The sequence below is a fragment of the Onychomys torridus genome, chromosome 13, assembly GCF_903995425.1.
Source record: "Onychomys torridus chromosome 13, mOncTor1.1, whole genome shotgun sequence".
In the NCBI taxonomy this organism is placed as follows: domain Eukaryota; kingdom Metazoa; phylum Chordata; class Mammalia; order Rodentia; family Cricetidae; genus Onychomys; species Onychomys torridus.
Genome location: NC_050455.1, coordinates 33,977,960 through 34,002,566, shown reverse-complemented (window position 1 = coordinate 34,002,566; position 24,607 = coordinate 33,977,960). Strand labels below are relative to the sequence as shown.

General features: G+C 35.9%; 1 protein-coding gene across 1 annotated transcript in view; it reads right to left on the bottom strand.

Moving 5' to 3' along the window:
* Window positions 1–685: 685 nt before the first annotated feature.
* Ythdc2 (YTH domain containing 2) overlaps window positions 686–24,607 on the bottom strand; it is a 58,084-nt gene continuing 34,162 nt past the window's right edge. The window contains exons 19-30 of the mRNA XM_036204865.1: window positions 20,685–20,804; window positions 20,122–20,394; window positions 17,909–18,035; window positions 16,222–16,427; window positions 15,727–15,922; window positions 10,576–10,685; window positions 8,674–8,966; window positions 6,769–6,946; window positions 3,462–3,665; window positions 2,388–2,570; window positions 1,104–1,203; window positions 686–1,010 (exon numbers count right to left, since the gene is read on the bottom strand). Coding sequence (XP_036060758.1) covers window positions 1,123–1,203; window positions 2,388–2,570; window positions 3,462–3,665; window positions 6,769–6,946; window positions 8,674–8,966; window positions 10,576–10,685; window positions 15,727–15,922; window positions 16,222–16,427; window positions 17,909–18,035; window positions 20,122–20,394; window positions 20,685–20,804 — 1,971 coding nt within the window. The 3' untranslated portion in view covers window positions 686–1,010; window positions 1,104–1,122. The remainder of the gene's footprint in view (window positions 1,011–1,103; window positions 1,204–2,387; window positions 2,571–3,461; window positions 3,666–6,768; window positions 6,947–8,673; window positions 8,967–10,575; window positions 10,686–15,726; window positions 15,923–16,221; window positions 16,428–17,908; window positions 18,036–20,121; window positions 20,395–20,684; window positions 20,805–24,607) is intronic.

The following is a 24,607-nucleotide window of genomic DNA, read 5'->3' as shown; positions in this document are numbered from 1 at the left end:
TTTTAAAGACATAAAGAATTATGGTCCTTGTGAACTTTAGTTTCAAAGATACACAGCAACCAAGCTACCAATAACTGCTGAGTATTTTTTAAAAACTTATATGAATGTCAATATATTTTAGTTTTCTAAATTGGGTTTCTGTAGCAAAACAAAGAGGCCGTAATAGTAATAGTTATGTGAAGGTTGCTTTATGGGAAGAAAAAAAGAATGGGTATACTGTACATCAGTTAAAATAGGCAGGACCAGGAAAAAAATTAAGCATTGGGTTGATCAAGGGCAAAGAGAAACTATCTTTCTTCAGATTTGATCTCATTCTGTAATCAGAGAAAATAGCATTCCTTCTGTTTTCTTTACTATACCTCAAGTTAAAAATAAGAGAATGAATAGCCCTTTTATAAATAACTAGTTCTATGGCGATAATTTAAATTTTTAGTTTTTTGGTTGTTTAATGATAAACCTAAAAGCCAAGTCTTATAGAATGATGTTTAGATGTACTGATGTATTCATGCCTTTCCTGAATTAAACAGTCAGCAATATGAGTGTGGCACAGCTGGGCAGTAGTGGCACATGCCTTTAATCCCAGCACTCAGGTGGCAGCAATAGGCAGATCTCTGGGTGTTCGACACCAACCTGGTCTACACGGTCTACATATAGAGCTAGTTCCAGGACAGACAAAGCTACACAAAGAAATCCTGTCTGGAAAAACCAAAATAAAATAAATAAATAAAAAAAGTTTGTCATCATCAACTGAAATGTTTACACTCAAAATAAGTGCTGTTATACCAAATAACAAAATTGCTGTTTCTTTCATCAGAAACATATAATTAACATTATATAATCATTGCCTAAAATCACTACTAAAATTCAAATGGTCTTTTCATCTATATGAAGATGATGATTCTGAAGTAACACTCTAAGCTACAAAGCCCACTCATGACATCATCAAGGTTTCAACAAGTCAGTGCATTCAGTAGTTACAACAGGCATAATATTCTTCCATACCAGGAGTTCTGAAAAAATAGAAAGAAAAAGGTAAATAATCTGAAAGTCATCCTAATGATAACAAATACTGCAAGTAGTCCCCAAGCCAAATATTGTATAACCTGAATGTCAATGTCAATGTCAATCAGCTGTGGCTTTTTCTCCCAATGGAAGACGTTCCCATAACTGGAGCAACTGTTCACCAACCTGAGGTTCTAGCTCCTAGATAAGTCAAAAGTTAAAATGAACATTAAAAAATGGGCAGTAAAAAAACACGTGGACAAAAAGGCAAAAAAAAAAAAAATCACTTTAAATTTCATGTTTAAAAAATCAGATCATTTAAAAAAAAGAAAAAAAATCAGATCATGTTAGTATCAAACAATACATACTATTTCTTAGAGTTGATAATCAGATTTAAAATTCTACTTAGTGTGAAAATCTTGCACTTTTTTTATGATGAATTGGCAACAGATTTCCATATAATCAATTTGGAATTTTGTCAGATGGAAACAATGAATTTTATTTTAAGTAGAGATTCAACAGAAGCACTCAGTTTGAACTTCCAAAAGTTTGAAACCTAGATGTTTTGAGGCTTTCTCCCTGTGAAAGCATCTTAAGTAACTACATATTCCTACCTTAGAAATTATTTAATTTAAATCAAAATTAATAAATTAAAATGTTATGATATGAATAAAAAGAATGTCACTTTTTCCTCCTTCTGTGGCACAGATGATACCCCTAAAGAATATCTAGAAAGAACCCAACTCTTTCCCTAGGGTGGTTTGAAGTAAGCCACCATGCTTCAAATAAATTATTGGATGTAATTTTTGGTAAAAACTAACCCCTGAATCTCCTTTCTCCCATGTAATTGGGACCAATAGTTCACTGTACTGTTGTTACTAAGAACAGATTACACGATGTAGCTAGCACATTATTTTGGCACTATTCATTAATTCTCATCATATTACTAGCTTAAATGCAAAGAGGCAGCATCAAAAAAAAGCAAAGGAGACAGAAATAAATCAAGCCACTAGAATTAAAAGGCTACAATTTGCATAATGTGCTTAAACACAAAGGAAGCTGACAGGGCTATCAGCTTGAGACTTCAGTCAAATTACCTCAGGGAGGGATTCTGCTTTGGTCACATGGGTCACTGACAACAGAACGCTCCATAAAGTGACTCATGAAAAATTTCATACATCAAGAAACAAAACTTAACAAATATTTAAAAAGATCTATAAGACATCTGCTAGCAGATTTTTATGCTCTTTATAAATCAAAACCATTCTTGCTCATGTGTCTATGGTATATGTAATTTATATTTATCCATTTTCTTCTCTGAGCAGTAACAATAAAAAAAAAAAAAAAGAAAATCAAAAGAAAACATGTAAGATGCCAGTATATACCTGGCCATCTCTGCTTATCTGGACTTTCTTGTTGTCATTCCAAGGGTTGAGTAAATGGTGTGCAAACTGAAAGGGTAGGCTTTCTTTCCGTATCCACTCCACTTTAAATACTCCTCCTAGGCCAGCTGACCCCCAGTCCTGACTCTTCTCCCTTCCTATCTCAGAAGACATTCTAGAAAATCCCTGTATAAGAAAGGAAGGAAAAAGAAGGAAGCAAAGATGTTATTAAAATATATATATTTACCTGATAGGGGTAATTATCATTTTTAAAGAATTTTAAAGAAAAGATAAAATATTAAAATAATATAATTTTATCAAGAACCAAAAAGACCTTTATCAAATTTTGGAAGATAAACTAATTCTAGTCTAATGTAATTTCAAATATTAATAGCTTCTAAATAATGTATCAACAGTGATAAGTCAGCATTTATTATATAAAAAATAATCATCAAATTTCATAATTAAATATGAAATAATTCAATAGTTTACAAGTTAAGTCAAAGGTGGTTAAGAAACCATCTCAGAGACAGAGATGGCTCAGTGGTGAAGAGCACTAGCTGCTCCTCCATAGGACCTGGGTTCAATTCCCACCACCCACGTGGTGGCTCATGACCATCTATAACTCCAGTTCCAGGGGATCTGACTTTCACTTCTGGCTATTATGGGTACTGCATACATGTGGTACAGACATTCAGGCAAAACTTTTATTGATACAATAGAACATAATTTTGAAATTTCTTTTAAAAGGAAGCATGGTCTTTTCATTGTAAATAACTTTCCCAGTCCACATAAACATTTTACAAAGACAAAGCTTCTTGGTATTTCACCCACTGACAGATCCAAAGCTGCTGTCAGAAGAACTACTCATTTGGAAACACTCTAGTAAGGTAAAAGCAGAGTTCTATCGCCCCTTTGCAGAAATGTGAAATTGACCTCACTTCCAGTCACACCACAGACAATTTTATTGTACCCCAATACAACAGAAATCTAGGGTTTGGTTTTGTTTTTCTCTGGATTTGACAGTGTAACCTACAGGCAAAACAAAGCCCATTTTATTGATTCATGATGGCTTACCTGGAAATGTCCAGATCCTTGAACAGAAAATACCAAGTAAACCATGCTGCTCTCCCAAAAGGCTCGATTTAGCTTCCGCTCATTACTAGGGGTTGTAGACCAGATACCCTTCTGTTGAGAAATTTCAAGGTTTCTCAGATTGCTACTCTTCATGATGAAGTAACGAATAGGCATGTTTGGTCTTGGTGAAGGAGATTTTGAACCCTAGGAGAGAATGCATATATGTTCTTGAAAGGTAATTTGACCTTTCAAAGCCAGTCGGGTCTCATAAATAATAACTTCATAACACATAAACTTTACCAAATATTCAGCAAATGTAAATAGTTGTAATGCTGTAAAACCTTTACAAGGCTTAATCAAAATGAGGTTAAAAAGCCAAAAAGACAAGGCCAGCCTGGTCTACAGAACAAGATCCAGGGAAGGCACAGAGCTACACAGAGAAACCTTGTCTCAAAAAAACAAAACCAAAAAAAAAAAAAAAGCCAAAAAGAAGCACTTAGGTCCAACCATCTAAAATGCCTTATATCAAGAAGAAAGGAACTCTTTATTACTTTTAATTTACACATAGAATGAATTTTCAGAAAATGTTTTTGAAACTTTCCAGTTCTTAAAACAAAACCAAAATCGCTCCAGTTTCTGCCTAGAGGCAGTTTCAAGATGACAAAGAGGACAGTCTAATACTCTCACTGAAGCTTAAGACACCAAAGTGACGAGAATGGGCACAGCAATGTAAAGAAGGAGCTGCACAAAAACTGCAGAGAAACTGCAGAAGGGTCCCCAAACATGGATGGCTAGGCACTGACCTGACCAAGAGTTCAAACAAAAGAAATGTGCTGAGAGTAGGCAAAGAATGGAAGGAAAGCAGTACACTAAATAATTCCCACGTCTCCCATACGGTTGGGAATAGGGCAGACACCTTGTAATACATACTTTACCTGCCCTTAGAATGGTCAAGCCTGAGGCCTGGAAAAAAACTAACACCAAGACAAAGACTGCTTAGGACCCACTGTAACACTTCTTTTAACCAAAACTCAAAAGGATTATTAAACTGGCAAGATGGCTCAGCAAGGTAAAGTGCTTGCCAAGAAAACATCCTGACCTGAGTTTAACCCCTAGAACCCATGGTGGAAGAAGAGAACTCACTCCTGAAAGCTGTTTTGGTATGTGAATGCACACGTGCACATACATGTACATGCATACACACACAAATAATTTTTTAAGTTAAAAAGTATTAAACTGGAGCCAGGCGTGGTGGTGCAGGCTTTTAATCTCAGCAGTCAGGAGGCAGAGGCAGGAGGATTTCGAGGCCAGCTGATCTACAAAGCAAGTTCCAGGAGAGTGAGGGCTACACAGAGAAAACCTGTCTCAAAAAACAACAAAACAAAACAAAAAAAGATTTTACACTGATTGTAACTAGCCCAAATAATAGAACAAAAATTAACACTATTTAAAGGAACACAACAAAAATCTAACAGTCAAACAAATTTATAAGCAATGCATAGAAAATAAAGAATAGGACCCATAACAAGGAAAAAAAAAATCAATACATGCAGACTCACATGACAGATTTTTGAGACAGTGGACAAGAATGGTAAAGAACCTGTTTCAAATTGTGTGACTAATGTTTAGAAGGTTTTAAAAAACACAAATACTATAAAAATAGGTATTTTTAAATAGCAGAAAATATTAAAGACACATGGGGAACCTTGAGACATGAAATAGTAACTGCAAATAATGACATTACAAAAAATGAACAGATTACACTCAAAATAAAAACATCAGAGCATGTTAAAACAAATGCCCTAAATATATAGAAAGTTCTTATAACTTAATTTATAAAAAGATAACCCATAAAGAAGAGCATAAAATGAACAAAAATATGAATAAATAATTTGCCAAAGACTATATACAGAACGGTATGTGAGCACAAGAAAAGAGGCTGAACGTCACTAGACACTTGGGAAATGCAAATTAAAACAACAATGAACTATCACTATATAGTCCACTAGAATGACTAAGTTATAATATGAAAAGTTTTGTCAATATGGAACAAAAAAAGTACTATACAATCTACAATCCCACTCCTAGGTATCCAACACCAAATAAAAACATCTACATACAAAGGCTCCATTCAAATATTACAGTACCTTCAGAAAAAAAAACAAACAAACATACACATCAGCTGGTAAATGTGTAAACAAACCATGGCATATCCATACAATAGAATACTACTCAGAGGGAAAAAATAACTGTTACACTCAACAGTATAGGTGAATCTCAAAGCATTGCATTAAGTAAAATAAACTAGACACAATAAACACGATTCCACCTACAAGCCATTAAGAAGAATGAGCAGTGGTTATTGGGGTACTAAGGTAGTAGAAATGTTCTGTATATGACTATGCTATCATTAGTTATATACACTTGGCAAATTCACTGAAGTTGTCCAGTTGGAACTGATAATTTTTCTATTACATCTGTGTGTAAGGAGGGGTGTTCATGTCACAGCACACTTGTGCAAAGAGGAGGACAACCTGAAGGCCTCCACTCTCTCATTCAGCCATCTGGGGCCCAAGAACTACTCAGGTCATGGAGTTGGTAGAATGCACTTTACCCACTGAGCCATCTCAGTGGCCCATAAACTATCAAGTTCTTTGAACAAAGTATACCTTAATAAAGGGTTTGAAATAAGCCCCCCCAAATTAAATGTAAGCACAGAAACATATTTTCTTGTTAATTAGCAAGTGTTCAGCCGACATAGTTTACCAAAACACAAGTAATTCACCATCAAATACTTCCTTATCCATGTACTAGTAACACAAGTAAAAATAAACACTTTCTGAACATGTGAAACCACTAACATCATTTTTTAAAAGACAGTTTTCAATTCCATATCAAAACTTTCTTTGAGCTGAGGACTGAACCCAGGGCCTTGCACTTGCTAGGCGAGCACTCAACCACTGAGCTAAATCCCCAACCCCCATATCAAAATTTTCTATCTTCTATATTTTATTTTTTAAATTTATTTTATGTGTTTAAAATAATCATTGAACGACAGAAAACACTTGAAAGAATTATAAACCAAAATTAATATCAAGGTAGCATTTTCGTTGTAACAAAAAGTTCTATAAAAATAAAGAAAAAAATGAGCTGCATGGCTATAAGCCATCAATAAATAAATACACTAAGTGGTAGTAATTAGAACACAGGCCACAGTTACCAAAGTCCAAGCTTTATAATTCTGTATAACTATGTACATGAGATTGGCTGTGAAGCTGCTCTTTCCTACAGCTTGTGGATGCCCTACCTTCCCTGAGGATGGAGGAGAGGGACTAGCACAAGGACTCGGGTAACTGCTGCTGTCCGTCGATTTCACAGATGATTGATCTGATCGGTCATCAGTGCTCCGTTTAGGATGTAAAATTCCTCTGTCTTTGTACTTCTGAGGTGGATGTAAGGCTGGAGATGGAGATTTCATCAGTACTCTTGAGCAAGAAGAAGCACAGATCAGTTATATATGAGTTTATAATACAAAAGGAATGCTATTTCAGCCCCAAATCCCAATAACATATACGATGTTTGGAGTACTTTTAAGGGAATTTCATCATTCTATTTACATTAATAAAAAAGAAAGAATGGACTAGAATGGACTGGGAGTGTAACATAGTGATATAAAACTTACCCAGCATGCCTGAAGCCCTGGTTTGATACCCAGCAATGAATAAATAAATGAATATGTAAAACAATACATATGTAAGAAACAGTTGGGAGGTGGGAAGATGGCTCAGTTAGTGAAGTACTTGCTACATGTTGTGACTTGAATGTAAAATGTCCCTATAGGCTCTTCTGTTTGACCACTGGTACCCAGCTGGTAGTCCTGTTCAGAAGGTTATGGATAGATACTTTAGCAGCTGAGCCTTGCTAGAAGAAGCAAGGCACTGAAATCAACCTCTGAGGCATTACAGCCTCACTACCCTTCTTGTTCTTTGGTGAAATACAACCAGACAACTTCCTGCTCCTACATCCAAGCCTGCCATGCCTTTCCTCCCTGTTGCCATGTCTTCTCCAGCATGATGGACTCTATCCATCATGGAAATTTATGTCAAAATAAACCCTTTCTCCTCTAAATTGTCTTCGTCAAGTATTTTATCACAGCGACACAAATGAAACAAATCTACCATGCAATCATGAGGACCTGAACTCAATCTCCATAAAAAGGTGGTGTATGTAATCTCAGAACCAGGGTGCCAAAGAGAGGTAAATACCTGGGTTTTGCTCCCCAGCTAGCCAAATAAGTGAGGTCTAAGTTCATTGAGACCTTGTCTCAAAAGTGAAGGTGGAAAGCTACTAAGGAAGACATCCAATATCCATTTCTCTCTCTCTCTCTCTCTCTCTCTCTCTCTCTCTCTCTCTCTCTCTCACACACACACACACACACACACACACACACACACACACACACACCAAAACAACAACAAAAAGCAACCAAAGACTATAGAGTACATTTAAAAAACAAGGTAAAAAACACATTCTGAGAAATCAGAAATGGTACTGTGCATGTAAAATAAACTTAAAAATAGTAGTATACTGACATGGAAAGAATACTGGACTAGAGTGAAGAGAATGAAATCTATATACTAGAACAACACTAAATAAAACAAAAAAAAAAACCTAACACCCTACCTAGTACACACCCTGGATTCAAATAAATCTACAACATATAGCAAGTGGGAAAATTGTAATTTTGATGGAATGAAGAAAAACTACCTGCTTTCTTCACGGCTGTTGCCTTTACATCAAACAGGCATTCAGTGTGTCACTGAACAGGCAACATGCTCTTCTGTAGGAGTGCTAGCTAGTAGGACTAACAGTAGGGAGTGCTATAGGAAAACCGCTCCTTAAAGAGGACTGCCAGTATTTCCTAGTCAGTGTGTCTAGACTAAAGTGGATCATTTCAGAACTTGTTATCTTCCAAAAGGACCTTAAATTTATGGATTCTGGATATGCAACATTTTCAGTTTTTTCTTGAAAGAATGGCACCAGCTTAGAATCATTCATATTCCCTTAGTACTTATAAGAAATATCTTAAAGTAATGAACTCCATTTTATTGTGATCTTTTACATACACTACATTATGTATGATTAGGAAGCAGTACAAACAGTTCACTGACCTGAATAAAATGTACCCATCTATATAAAGTACTAAATTCACCTTTCTGCAGTAGTGGATCCATCAGCAAACTCGGTGTCAGCTGAACTTTTCCTGCTGTTATTGGATCTCCAAGAGGAAGCCAAAGGAAGTTCTTCTGAAGACATGGGTCTTGGCCTCTGGCCAATTCCAGATGGTTGCTGTAAACCTGCAGACTGTTCTTCGGTGCTTAAAACAGCTATAATTGCTCGTATGGTAGCTTCATCAACTTGAGACCAAGGTTTAGATGGAGCTCTCATCCGGCGTAAAAACAAGCTATGCCACTTCTGTCTGAGCTGCAGCAATAAACTGGCAGCCTGTAATCAAAGCATCCTCAGTTCAAAAACAAGCAAAATGTGTATCATATATTGTAAGAAGGTTCTTTACATGAGTTATGGTCTATAACTGTCTGTATAAGGAACTATCTTTATCTTACATTCAATATAATTTTCTATTCATTTCATTCATTCTGTTGAATAAATGAAATTTTTAGCCATCATATTCTAGGCACTAGAGACACAGAAGGAAACAAAGCAGTTAATAATGGAGACAGTAAACACTGATGATGGTAGTGTGTGGTTAATACTGAAAAGGCAGCAGTAAGGTAAATAAGGAAAAATGCAGCACTTAGCCTATTCATATAATACTTTAGCATCTATAGAGCATCCGAATGACGATGGCCAGGATGCAAATGGATGCATCAGAAGGCCTAATCTAGAGACAGACTTCAGAGACATAAGCGCCATCAGTTCTAAATCTATAAAGACATAAAAGTTAGCAGGAATTGTGTACAGCAAGAAAACAACAAGGCACTTAGAAGTAGAAAATTTATATAAAGCACAAGCACCTGAAATTTAAAGCACAGCACACAGGTTTAAAAAAAATGGCTACAAAGGAAGAAAAATGAAAAAGGACTGACTTTATTTAAGACAGGGAATATGAAGCAGGATTCATGAGGAAAAAATATAGAGGGGCAGGATTAAAAGGGGAGGCGATACACAATAGTGCCAAGTAGAGCAGGTTATCAAAGACAGACTGGCATAGTACACGGAAGTAAAGGACTGATGTGAATGGGAACAAGACTGCAGTACGCTCATGTGATAAATACATGAATAAGTGGAGTGATGGTTAAAAGAGTAAAGCTAGCCAGTGCTGACCACTGACAACGCAGTTGTGTCCCCAATAGACAGAGAATAGTCATAAAAAACCAACCTGGAATAAGAAAAGACTGTGTCAAGAAAATCTTAAATTTGAAAAACAAAAATTTATCTCTCCCAATTTAGTTATGAAAACAAAATGAACTCATATCTTTCTCTAAAAAACTGGCAAAAGTCAATGATGTTCTGTACTCAATACTCAACTATCACATATCCAGAAATACTAAACTATTACTACTATGGCTTAGATGATCTTGGGCCCTCTGAAAATGTATGTTGAAGCTTAATGCCCAATGTAACAGTAATGGAAGATGTGATCTTTAGAAATGACAATGATTAGATATCCTTCTAAAGATGTCTTTTGCCGTTCAGCTTTCCATCATATATGGATACACCATTCTTCCCTGTTGAGGGCGCAGGGTTTAAGCTGTCATCTGGTTAAACATAGTAACCCTCACCAGCACCCTGATCTTAGACTGAGGAAGTTCTCATTTTTAAAAATTACTCAGCCATGGTACTGTTATAGAAAACAAACAGAGCAAGATAATAGCACAAACAGACTCTGGGCTGCATCTATGTTATTTTGAGTTCTCTGACAAAAGAAAAACTCATTGTGGCAGAGAATGTATGAGGGCTCTATGAAAACTGAAAAACAAGCCATAGATATTTTCTAATATTATGAGATCAATATTGAAGATAAAAATTTTAGCATGCTATTTCAATTCATATCAACTAAAAAAAAATTATGTCCTATTAAAAAGCAACTTACCTCTGGCTCTAGCTTGAAATTAAGCCACTCATCAAGTTTCAAAGCAGCCAAATTAGCAGTAGTTCTGTCCTCCATTTCACTGTCACTACTGTCATTGGGAATGCCATCAGCTGTCACAGCACACATGGAAAAAATGCATCACTTTACCTTCTTACAAAATGGCAGAGCCACAGAGCAGATATTCTTACATGTAAAACTCCTTTTCACAGTCTAACAATTCATTTAGGAAGTTCATCTAATCAAACAGATTATAAACTTCATCTAAATATATAAAATACAAGCCAACAAGATGGCTCAGTGCTGCACAAGCCTGACATGTTTGATGTCCAGAATCCATGGTGGAAGAAAAGAACAGACTCCAGAAATATGCCCAATCTTTATAAAAGTTACCAAGAGTGTACTAGTAAATCTAATATAAGGTACTGTTTAATAAAGCATACTGAACTTCCTGAAAGAAAACAATAAAGTTAAAAAAAAAGAGCTGTTGCATTCATAAAGGACTAAAAGACAACAACCAAATTTTAAAAACAGGGACAATTATCAAAGAATACTTTATCAATATAAAGGCAGCAACGAGTTACAGGTAGGTCCTTCATGAACAGATACTGAATTTATTGGTAAACAAAAATATTAAATCAGTGTCCGGTGTAAATGTAATTAATAGTTAAATTAAAGAATATACACAAAGCTTACATAAAGATTCCAAATTTAATAGGCATCTTTAAGCATTCTAGAAAATAATACATAAATACTATTTAATAAGTGATTCAGATAAGGGAGAAACACTTCTAAAAGAGGAGGAAGAATACATTAAATCAAATCTACCTCACTGAGAAAAATAAATCTTAAAACTCAAATTACAGAAAATAACAATATTCATCACAGCAACAGAAAAATTATTTTCTCAACTCTGAAAGTAAATAGTATAAGATCAATCAATCTGAATAGATGGTAATCAAAACAGCTTAAAGTATGACAGAAAAAGGCTAATACTTTTAAAGCCATAAAGCCATAAAGCCATATTCCTAGGTTGGCAGGATTAATATTATGAAAAGGCCTATACTAGTAAAAGCCATCTACAGATTTCAATGCAATCTCTAGAAATCTCAAGAGCATTCTTCACAGAACTAAAGAAAAATACACTAAAATTTGTATGGAAACACAAAAAACTATGGATAGCAAAGCAGCTTTAAGGAATAAGACGCACAGCTGAAGATCTCAAAATTACTCAACCTCAAAGTATACTATGGAGCCATAGTGATAAAGACAGCATGGTACTCTCACACAGACTTGTAATAGATGACCAATGGAATGTAACAGACAACCTAGAGACAAACCCAAACAGTTCTGAATGTCTAACTTTTTTTTTTAAGATTTATTTATTTATTATGTATACAGTGTTCTTCTGTCTGTATGCATCCCTGCAGGCCAGAAGAGGGCACCAGATGTCATTACAGATGATTGTGAGCCACCATGTGGTTGCTGGGAATTGAACTCAGGACCTTGGGAAGAGCAAGCAGTGCTCTTAACCTCTGAGCCATCTCTCCAGGCCCAGAATGCCTAACTTTTGACAGAGGTAATGACAACAACCAAAAAACACTGGAAAATAGAAAGCCTTTGTAACAAATCTTGCTTACAAAACTTAATATCCACTTGCAAAATGAAGTCAGGTATGTATTTCTCATTCTACACAAAAATCAACTTAAAATGGATCAAAAACTTAACTTAAAACAAAAAACACTTAGACTGTTAAAGAAAAAATCACAGGGAAAGCACTTCAAGACATATGCCAAATTCCAGAACAGAATCCCCACAGCACAGGAAAAAAGCCTCAGCAACTGACAAATATGGTTACATAGAACTCAAGTTTCTGCATGGCAAAACAAATTATCAGAATTAACAATCTTCAAAAGGAGTTACTTTCTAAAATAAATAAAGAACTGCAAAAATTAAAAAAAAGAAACTCCTGACAATCAATATTGGCCAATAATCTGAACAAATATCTCAAAAGAAGCAACAGAAACAAGCACCAACCATTTTAACTGTGTTCAACAGCTAGCTATCAGAGAAATGCAAATACAAATTAAGATTACATGGAGATTCTCACCTTTGTCCAAATGGCCACCATCAGAAAAATAAAGACAATAAATGCTGGTGAGGATGGACGAAAAGAGGAGCCCTTATCTAATAAGGCTACTGTGAAAATCGGACTAGTGGCATCTCAAAAGCTAATAAAGAATTAGTATATGTCCAGCCATACCAACCATTTGCACATACCCAAATGTTCCTTTCATTCTTCTGTAGAGATGTGTTTATACTATTCTTTTCACAAGAGTAAGGAAGTGGAATCAGCCCCGATGTCCATCAACAGATAATGAAAAATGTGGTACATAAATACAATGGAAGTTGTTCAACCGTAAAGAAAAATGAAATTTTCAGAAAATCTGTGCAACTGGAAAACATTGTGTTAAGTAAGGCAAACCGAGGCTCAGATATTAGCCTCTAACTATGCAGCTCCTAGCCTGTTGTCTAAATGGTAGTAAATAAATAAAGGCCAGGAAACTAGAACAGAGCCTTGAGGGAGGCTATGGGGAAGACAATACAACAAAATGGAAGGGAAACCAAGGGACAGAAGGGTACTGAGAAGAAGTAGGCAGAGAGAAGAGAGGGGACTAGGGCTCAGAGAGTCAACTAAGTATTATGTAAACCCCATATGGAAGCCTATTACTCTCTAAGCTAATTTATAAAATAAAACTAATAATTTTTAAAAATTAAAATATAATTCAAGTTTTATAGAAAAATAGTAATATCTAAATAAGAAAATGGGCAAAAGATGAAATAAACAACTGTTAAGGAGATTTATCTCTTGAAAAGAACAGAATCAAAGTACAAATGAAATATTTAATGTTTTAAATTATTCTAAACACTAGCACCTAATGATAACAACCTTAAGAAAAGAGCCATTTTGTGGTGTATTGTGTTCCCCGAAATAAACTTATCTGGGGTCAGAGAATAGGACAGCCACAATATTAAACATGAGGATAGGTAGTGGTGGCACACGCCTTTAATCCCAGCACTCGGGAGGCAGAGCCAGGCGGATCTCTGTGAGTTCAAGGCCACATTGGAAACAGCCTGGCATGGTGACTCACACCTTTAATCCCAGGGAGTGGGGGCAGAAAGAGAAAGATTATATAAAGCGTGAAGACCAGGAACTAGAAGCATTTGGCTAGTAAAGCATTTGGCTGGTTAAGCATTCAGGCTTTTGAACAACAGTTCAGCTGAGAGTCATTCTGGTTGAAGACTCAGAAGCTTACAGTCTGAGGAAACAAGATCAGCTGAGGAACTGGCAAGGTGAGGTAGCTGTGGCTTGTTCTGCTTCTCTGATCTTCCAGCGTTCACCCCAATAACTGGCCTCGGGTTTGATTTTATTAATAAGAACCTTTAAGATTCCTGCTACACCATTTACTCTGAATGGCCCAAGTATAAGGAAGAATCATAAATAACATTTACATGTAATTACTTGATACATTTTAAGCCAAAGAAATTATTAAATGAATGAAAAGAATGAAAGATGTCAATGAACCAAAACTCCCACCATAGCATCTGTTTTAGGAGTTATCTGCCACGGTTTGTTTGTTGGAAGTTTTTTGGAATGATATCTCACTGACTAGAACTCAGTGTAAACCACAATGGCCTTGAACTTACAACCATCCTGCTGCCTCTGCCATGCAAGGACTGGAATTACAAGGGTATACTACCACACTGGGTTCCTATCATATTAATTCTACTCTCACCATGAAATTCAATCTCCTCTGAGCCAATCATGTCATTGAAACTGTTCTTGACAAGACCACTTATAAATGCCATATTGCCAAACCCAACTTACAATTTTCAGTCTTTTCATTCAAAGTAATGGTTAATAGTCAAACATTTCATTTCCTTTCTTTTCTTTTCTTTTTTTTTTGGGGGGGGGGCAGGGTTTCTCTGTATAGTTTTGGTGCCTGTCCTGGATCTTGCTCTGTAGATCAGGCTGGCCTTGAACTCACAGAGATCCACCTGGTACTGCCAGTGCTGGGATTAAAGGCGTTCACCATCACCCACGCATTTCCTTCTTAAAACATATTTACCTTCAACACATTCTTCCTTTTCTCTAAAAACATTCTCATCCCTTTAAAATATTTACAATCTGTTAGCTCTGAAATGTGTCCTTCCCATGCCTCTTTTCAGAACTCCAAAAGATACAGATAGCTATATGCCTTCTAAAACCACTTTACTTAGGGTGTCAGAAAAATCTCAGCCTTAAACATATCTAAAAAGACCTTTTGACTTTTAACCTATGTAGCTGCTAGATTTAACCCACTCCTAGTTTTACAATCTCAAATATGTGGCAGCAGGGGATGGAGAGACAGCTCTATCTATGGTTAAGAATGTTTAGTGCACGATCCCAGCACACACATAACAAGAGAATCGCAGGGCCTTGATGGTTCCAGCCTAGCTGAGAAAGCACGAGCCTCAGGCTCAGGGAGAGAGCCTGCCTCAAAGGAACAGGCAGAGTGAATGACAGATGAAGACACCTACTGCCACCTTCTAAAATTCCTCCAATACTTGTACATATATCACATTCTTATAGCACACCAACACACAAAATAAATGAAAATGGGCATCATTATTCAGCAACCTACTATAACCAAAAACCTGGACAAGTACAAAATAACAGCATTAGAAAAATTAAAATATATAAGTAGGAAAACACAATATTAAAAAGTATTTGTGTAAAGATGAGAATATTACTCTTTAAATATTTTTCTTATTTATATTACACTTAAACTCAAGTAGAAATCAAACATCTTCCCATCAGTAAGATTAATAAAAATAAACCAACAATATGTTAACTGAAAATCAATTTCAACAAAAGTGCTATAGCTTACTACTTCCTGTCTTAGTATATCATTATGCCTTGTAGTTTTCCTGTCTCAGTACATCAACTACATCTTAGTACTCCCTATTTCACACACCAAATTCATCTTTGTATTTCCTAACTGTTTCACTATATCAAATGCAACACTGTATTTTCTGTCAACCATAGAAGTTTGTATTTTTATGTTACTGGTTTATTTCAAATAGACTTTTTACTTCTTCACACTACCTTACCTCTAAAGGATGAAGGTTCCTGAAGAGCATTACTTGCCAGCCTCGCTGGTCCACAGAACACCAGGACAGTAACGGGTGTCACTGCTGAACAACACCTGATATTAGCAATTCTATGAGCTCTGGTCATTTCATCATAAATAAGCCAGTCTGTGGGCAATGCCTGAATCGCTGCAGCCTGACCATTGGCTGGAGGAATCTATTGAGACAGTTAAAAACAGTGTTAGTTACTTAATTTCTTGGGAATACTTTTAAGTTCTCTAGTGAAACAGATGATGTACATTAGCACTCAAACATTACAGCAAGCCATTGCTCTTCTGGTTTATCAGATTTCCTCACTGCTTTTCCAATGCTACCCCTGCTATTTCTAAGATTTAATGTTTCATTACACATATTTTGCACATTAATTTGCTAAAGTAGAGGTAGTTGGAATATTTTTTATCTTCAGCTACCTAAATTTGATTCACCACAAGGTCTAAGAGATTAAAAATGTTTTACCTTTTTATACTGAGGCTGACTGAGAACTGAAGTAGGATGGAATCGTACTTTTTTTTCCTTTGGCCCTGTCAATACTACATTCTCTCTGTCCACATGGACTAAATTAGGATACATGCCTGCTACCAATGCAGCTTTAACAACGGCCCAGTTCTCGGAGTTTGTGTTAACATCTCGAATGTCACCACCACCTCGTGCTCTAACAAAACCTGGATAGACAAAAAGAGCACACCATTCTTCTCTATCATGCAAAAGGCTTTAACATTTGTATACATTTGACAGCAATAACTGTAACCTCCTATAAACTTAACAACAGTCAACTCCATGATGAATATAATCCATTCTAGCAAGTGTGAAGTATAAAACTAATAAAGCAAAGTTTAGATCTGTTCAGGCTAGATGAAGTACAGTGTTTACTGGGACAAGACCTCATGTAATTAATTCTAACTGGCCCTGAATGGATCCTCCTGTTTCAACCTTCTGAGCATTTAAGATGTCAGTGTACAGCTAATATGCCTGGCTCTATATGCACACTCTTCAGTAAAGTCACTCATTAGTTGTTGTGTTGGTTAGCTTTTTCTCAACCTGACAAAAGCTAGAGTCATCTAAGATAGGACCTCAACTGAGAACACATCCCCATCAGATTGGCCTGTAGTCAAGTTTGTGTGGCATTTTCTTGACTGCTGATTGACAGGGAAGGGGCCAGCCCACTGCAGGCAGTGCCATCTCTGGCAGCAAATCCTGGATGGTAGAAGAAAACAGGCTGAGCAGGCAATGGAGAGCAAGTCAGTCAGCAACATTCTTCCATAGCTTCTGAAGAGTTCCTGCCTTGACTTCCTTTGGTGATGTAACAACCTAAGTTGAAATAAGCCCTTTCCTCCCCAAGTTGCTTTTGATCATGGTCTTTATCATAGCAAAAGAAACCAAACTAAGATAGCTACTATGAGATACATTCTCCAAGTTCACAACTTGAAACCCAAACCATTCTTTTTACTTGCATCAATGTTTTCATTTTCTCAGATGTCAATTGTAGAAGTATAGTTAACTTTATGCTTAAATTTCAAAATTCCTTCATATTTCCTGTATTTAAAACAAATCTAAATTCTCAATTCTCTGGTTTCCCTGAATACTTCAGCTAATCTATAAATCCAGATTCTGATACTATTGACTATCACTTCAGTTAACTATGTTATTAAAAAAAAAAACAATAAAAAAATTCAAAGAAGCAATTCTAGAAGAAAAAAATAACATTAGAGTTTCTCAAAAAAGAATTAAGTACCTTTAAGTAATTACCAATCATTTTAGTGTTCTACTACTATATACACAGTAGCCAGATCAATCTAATTAAATTCTTATAATTGTTATTTTATAGAGTTAAATAACTTCCGGTTGGTAGTGGCAAAAGTAAATATAACAACTTATTAAATCTAGATTGATCTTTAACAAAAAACATAAATTGCTCACTGCCAACAGTATCAAAAGGATATATAGACCATGTCCATATAGTTTACTACTACAACCTGTGTAATGTTTTATTTCACCCATAAGGGAAAAGTCCAGAAGATAGAGAAGTGTACACATCAGTTCATGAATACAGACACCTAATGGGATATAAAACTATAAAAACTGGCATCACTTTAAAGTCTAGAAACATGAAGGATAAGCAGGTGTTCTACATAGGAAACCTTACCTGATGCTCTAAGCTGCCCAAGCAACTGTGTTCTCATGCCTATAATGATTTCCATGGTAGCTTGTGAGAGAAAATTCTTTTCACAAAAGGCTCGCTCCCAGCCATCACTTCGTGCTTTCTGCCATGCCTACAAAAACAGTATATAGAAGACATGTTTACCAACCACTCCACAGTGAGATAACAAAGTAATGTCACTGTATCAATCACTAAAGGTAAAGTATCATTCTAATAATTTCACAAAGAAATCTAAGATTTTAATCACATTAGACTTGTCAATTAGTTTATATACAACTGCTATCATGTTAATCGAGTTTACAAAATTCCAATGAGAACTGAACATTAAGTGACTCAAACGATCAACTCTGTAAGAATTTCCCTCATAGACATAGTTTTTGGCTGGAATATAGATAGCTAGTTTTATTACACATAAGTGAGAGGCTTTCCACTTACATTGTTCATTATAATACTTTTATAGCTAGGAATCCTGAAACTCCTAATAATATAAAAATCTGGCCTTTGAAACTATGTTATCCTGGCTTGGAACATAACGAAAAGAATGTTGTATCTTATCTCAACAGCTTTCAAAAGAGCTAGAAAGAACAAAACACAAGGATTCTACTCTAGATTTCTGATTCTTACTTAAGTATCTATAATATATACTATCTAATATCTGAACTCAACAATCCAACCTTCAATAATAATCATAAATGAACTTGCAATTGTTTAAATTACATATATTGGAAAAATATTGAATGCCTGAAAGTGTTTTCCACATAAACAAAGAGAAATGTAAAAATATAGAGAGAGGCATAGCCTACAGTCAAGAAATTTGAATAATTATAAAAGGTTTTTTTAAAGAAATAATGTATTCTTTCCTACATATCTGAATTTCTAAATGACATTGCATTTCTCTCCTCAGAGGCTACTTTTGTCTTATCATTTTCTTTACTCAATATCTATTATTTTTTAAAGTTTTAAATTCTCTATTTTACTTTATAAAATTAAATTATTGGCATAATGCCTTGAGTGCAGAAGTAAAAGAAATATTGTTAAAAATAATTTTACAAATACTAAATTGAAGATAATTTTCTTCCAATCTTTGTTCTGCGTCCTCTACATAGCACACAGTCATTCTAAATAATAATTTTAAGAGTATTTCTTGGCCAAGTCATGACTCAACAATAAGAAACTTTCAAACATGAAATACAAATATATATGTGCATATACAGCCTAATTAGGAGAAAATAGGGGTGACAAAATAGAAATAAATTAGTCATGCTAAACTATAAGGAGCAGATTTTTTTGTTTGTTTGTTTGTTTGTTTGTTTTTTTTGTTTTTTTTGTTTTTTTTTTTGAGACAGGGTTTCTCTGTGTAGCTTTGTGCCTTTCCTGGAACTCACTTGGTAGCCCAGGATGGCCTCGAACTCACAAAGATCCGCCTGCCTCTGCCTCCCGAGTGCTGGATTAAAGGCTTGTGCCACCACCACCCAGCCAGATATTTTTTAAAATATTTATTTTTTTGAATTATAATATAGTTACATCATTTCATTCATCCCTTTCCTCCATCAAACTCTCCCATATACCCATACTTACTCTCTTTCAATTCATAGCCTCTTTCTTCATTGTTACATGCATAATATATTCTGAACTATAACCTACTCTGTCTGTATAATGTTACTTGTATGTATGTTTTCAGGGCTGACCATTTCGTACTGTATCCAATTGGTGTGCTCTTCCCTTAGGAAGACTATTTCTCCCACTCTCAGTATTCCTTAGCTGCCTGTAGCTCTTTGTGTAGGATTGAGGGCCTCATGGTCGTTTCCCTATACACTTCTGCTTCATTGATAAAATGTGACTTCTGAAACTGGAGCATTTGTTGCTCTTGTAGAGGACCCAGGTTCAGTTCTAAGCACTGACGTGGTGGCTCACATCCCTCAATACTCTAGTTCCAGGGAATCAAACCATTCTTCTGACCTACTGAGAAACCAGGTACACACATGATGCAAATACATACATGCAAGAAAAACACTCAGATACAAAGAAATAAACAAAGAAATAAATAAATCTTAAATACAAATGAATAAAATGTGGCTTCTTACATAAACAAAATTAACAGAATGTTTATAAATTTTTGTTTTTTAAACTGCTATCCTTGTCCCAGAATGTATTTAACACATCATGCTTAGCAATTAAAAAAAAAAAAGTAACAGTACCTGGAATGCTCTGAGAAGTGCCATGTGGTCACTGAAAGTCCCTGCAGTGAAACGTTTCCTACAAAGCATAGCTGCACGTTTTTGAGAGGCCTGGGTAGGCAGTACAAAAGGGTCGCGATAAGCAAGCGTGCAGGCAATTGTAAGGATGGGGTCCAGACACTTTAAAACAACAGCACACAGGACCATTTTACCAAGATGTGGTTCTACTGGCAAATCAGCCAGATGATACCCAAGCTCAGTCAGATCTTCCCACGCATCCATTGCATCTATTGTCTAGGTAAAAGGAGACAAAAAACCAATTTGACTTAACCCAAAATGATACTTAAGTTAAAAACTCATTAAGTATAAACTAATGCAAATAATTCTTTTACTGTCACATCAAATATATATTTTGTATTAAATATATACACATATATAAGAACTATTTTAAATTAAAAGAGCACTATTTGAAGTACCAATCAACTAAAATCTTTTAATAATAATAAGATCACTTAAAACACATGCTCACTTAGCTTAAATTTCAAATTGAAAAAACAAAGAAGTAAAATAATTAAAACACCAACCTTCAGCATCTGAACAGCATTCCTTACAATTAAAGTTGGAGGTGGTTCAGGGGCTTTCATAAGGAAGTCAGCAATGGTACAATTAACTGGGGCTAACAGCTTAGTATGTAAACAAAGTTCCTGTAAACCACAAGAGCAACAAAAAAAAAAAAATTGAGAAAAAGTAAATATATACCATTGACTTTTATTTTAAAGAAACCATGAGAACTGTTTCCCAGTCCCAGACTAGCTTGCACTCGTAACACCATCAATCAACTTATAGCAAGAGGACCACTACCCCTTCTGGCAACATTTTCTCACATAGTTTTTACACACAAAACTTAGAGAGTCACTATCCAAACAGTAATTCATTTTTCTCCCATTATGCTCACTTCATTCAACCATCCTTTTCCATTCAACAAATACTCGTGTCTTTTCTGCAGACAGGCACTATGCAACAAGTCAGAGAAAGAGAGGATAGTGCCTACTGTTTGGGCGTTTCTAGGAGAAGGGGAAAAAAGACCTTATACTACTTTAGAAAGTCCTTATTTAGTTACTTAATTACAACTGTATTCACTGCTATGAAGGAGACTGGGTGGGGATAAACTATAATCAAGTTCCAGCAAGAGCAGAAGTCACTCACAGATAGTTTCCTAAAAGAAGCAACGCCCACACTAAGATGTAAAGAGAAGGACAGAAGTTTACCATAAAAGAAATAAAGACAAGGAATTTGGAAATGGATTAGCATGTTAAAGCAAAAGATACACACAAAAGAAATAAACGTAACTTGAAAAAAACCCACTAAATCTGGTATGAGTAGGAACATGAGGATGGGGGGATTGGAAACATTTAAAGATTTTACCTAGTAATTTAGGCTCTAAGAATTTTTAATTATATAGAAAAGGAATAGAAATCTTGCAAAGACACTGAGACTAGAAAATCATCACAAGGATATTGATGTCAAAAATATGACTGTATTCCTTGAATGACAGGAACCCTGGTTCCATCCAGCCTAGGTAGGCATCTAGGCTGAGAGCTTAGGAATCAAAGTGGGGGCTGTGGAGACGGTGCTGTGATTAAGAGCACTCGATGTACTGCAGTGGAGGAGGCTAAGTTCCCAGCACTCACATCAGGTAATAGGCATGCTCATACACAGATACACGAACATACATGTAAATAAAAATAAGTAAATCTTTTAAAAATACAGAATTAGATCTCACCTTGGAGCTCCCATCAGGACAAGAGGTGAGTGCCTGGGGTCATACCCAGAGAGGCCTGCCTCTAGATCTCATCCCTGGGCACCAGCGATTCTAGGGAAGACCTGCTCAACTTGACCCCAGGTTTTGGCCATCAGGAGGGACCTCCACGCCCCCCACCAAGATTCCCCTTCTCCAAAATCCCCCAGTATACTCTGCAGTCTCCACACCCTGCCCCCACACCCATCCGCCCAAGACTCAGAGACCAACCCGCAGCTCCCATCGGCCCAGAGCTTCCATCTAGACCAGAGAGAGGCTTCTCGAATCTGTCAGCTCCTTCTGAACCAAGAGTGCTGATAAGACCAAGAGCGAATCCATGAGGAGATGGGCAGACGTCAAGGCAGAAGTACATATAACAAAATAAAGAGCAATTCAGCATCACCAGAACCTAGCCCTCCTGCAACAGCTAGACCTGAACATCACAAAATGGACGAAGCAGAAGAAAGCAAACTTAAGAATAACATCATGAAGATGCTAGAGGCTTATAAAGAAGAAATCAAAAATGAAATGGAGGAACAAACAAAAAATGGGAAGAATGCTATTAAAAAAAAAAAAACTAGAGGAAAGGACAAATAAAGCAGAAGAAAACAATAAATCCCTGAAAGAAAATCATGAAAAAGCAATGAAACAGATGAGGGAAACAGTCCAAGACCTGAAAAGGGAAATAGAAAAAATGAAGAAGACACAAACAGAGGGAATGCTGGAAATAGAAAATCTGAGGAAATGAACAGGACTTCAGATGCAAGTATAACAAACAGAATGCAAGAGATGGAAGAGAGGATCTCTGGCATTGAAGATACGCGGTAGAAGAAATAGATTCATCAGTCAAAAAAAAATACTAAAACCAACAAAGTCATGACCCAAAATGTCTAAGAAATTTGGGACACCATGAAAAGACCAAACCTATGAATAATAGGGATAGAGGAAGGAGAATAACAACAACTCAAAGGCACAGAAAATATATTTAACAAGATCATAGAAGAAAACTTTCCCACCTTAAAGAACGAAATGCCTATGAAGATACAAGAAGCCTATAGAACACCAAACAGACTAGACCCCCCCAAAAAAGTCCCCTCGCCACATAATATTTAAACAACTAAACATACAGAATAAAGAAAGAATATTAAGGGCAGCAAAGGAAAAAGGCCAAGTGACTTATAAAGGCAAACCCATCAGAATAACACCCGATTTCTCAATGGAGACTTTGAAAGCCAGAAGGACCTGGACAGATATAATGCAGACATTAAGAGACCATAGATGCCAGCCTAGACTAATATACCCAGCAAAACTTTCAATCATCATAGACGGAGTGAACAAGACATTCCAAGACAAAGCCAGATTTAAACAATGCTTATCCACAAACCCAGCCATACAGAAAGCACTAGAAGGAAAATTCCAACCTAAGGAAGGCAGATATACCCATGAAAACACAGGCAATAGATAACACCACAGCAGTAAATCCCAAAGAAGAGAAGTACACACACATTACCACCAAAAAAAATAACAGGAATGAACAATCACTAGTCATTAATATCCCTTAATATCAATGGACTTAATTCACCTATAAAAAGACACAGGCAAACAGAATGGATACAAAAGCAGAACCCATCTATCTGCTGCATACAAGAAACACATCTCAAATTCAAAGATAGACACTACCTAAGAATAAAAGACTGGGAAATGACTTTCCAATCAAATGGTCTTAAGAAGCAAGCAGGCATAGGCATCCTAATATCCAGCAAAATAGACTTCAAACTAAAATCAATCAAAAGAGATCAAGAAGGGCATTACATACTCATCACAGGAAAGATCCACCAAGATGAAGTTTCAATTCTGAACATTTTATACCCCAAAGATAAGGGCACCCACATATGTAAAAGAAACATTACTAAAGCTTAAATCACATATAAAACCCCACACATTAATAGTGGGAGATTTCAACACCCCACTTCCATCACTGGACAGATCTCCCAAAATGAAACTTAACAGAGAAATAATGGACTTGACTGATGTTATGACTCAAATGGACTTAATCAATATCTACAGAACATTCCATCCAAACAAAAAAGAATATACCTTCTTCTCAGCACCCCATGGAACCTTCTTTAAAATCGACCACATACTTGTCCACAAAGCAAATCTCAACAGATACAAAGCAATTGGAATAACCTCCTGCGTTCTATCAGACCACCATGGTTTAAAGTTAGATTTCAACAACAACAACAAAAAAAACCTACAGAAAACCTACAATTCATGGAAACTGAATAATGCTCAACTGAACCACCAATGGGTTAAGGAAGAAATAAAGAAAGAAATTAAGACTTCCTAGAGATCAAAGAAAATGAATACACCACATACCCAAACTTATGGGACACTATGAAAGCAGTGCTAAGAGGGAAATTCATAGCAATAAATGCCCACATAAAGAAGTTGGAGAAATCTCACATTAGTGACTTAACAGCACACCTGGAAGCTCTAAAACAAGAAGAAGCAAAGTCTCTCAGAAGAATGGATGCCAGGAAATTATCAAATTGAGAGCTGAAATCAATAAAATAGAAATAAAGAGAACAATACAAAGGATTAATGAAACAAAGAGTTGGTTCTTTGAGAAGATCAACAAGATAGACAAGCCTTTATCCAAACTAACCAAAGGACAGAGAGAGAGCATCCAAACTAACAAAATCAGAA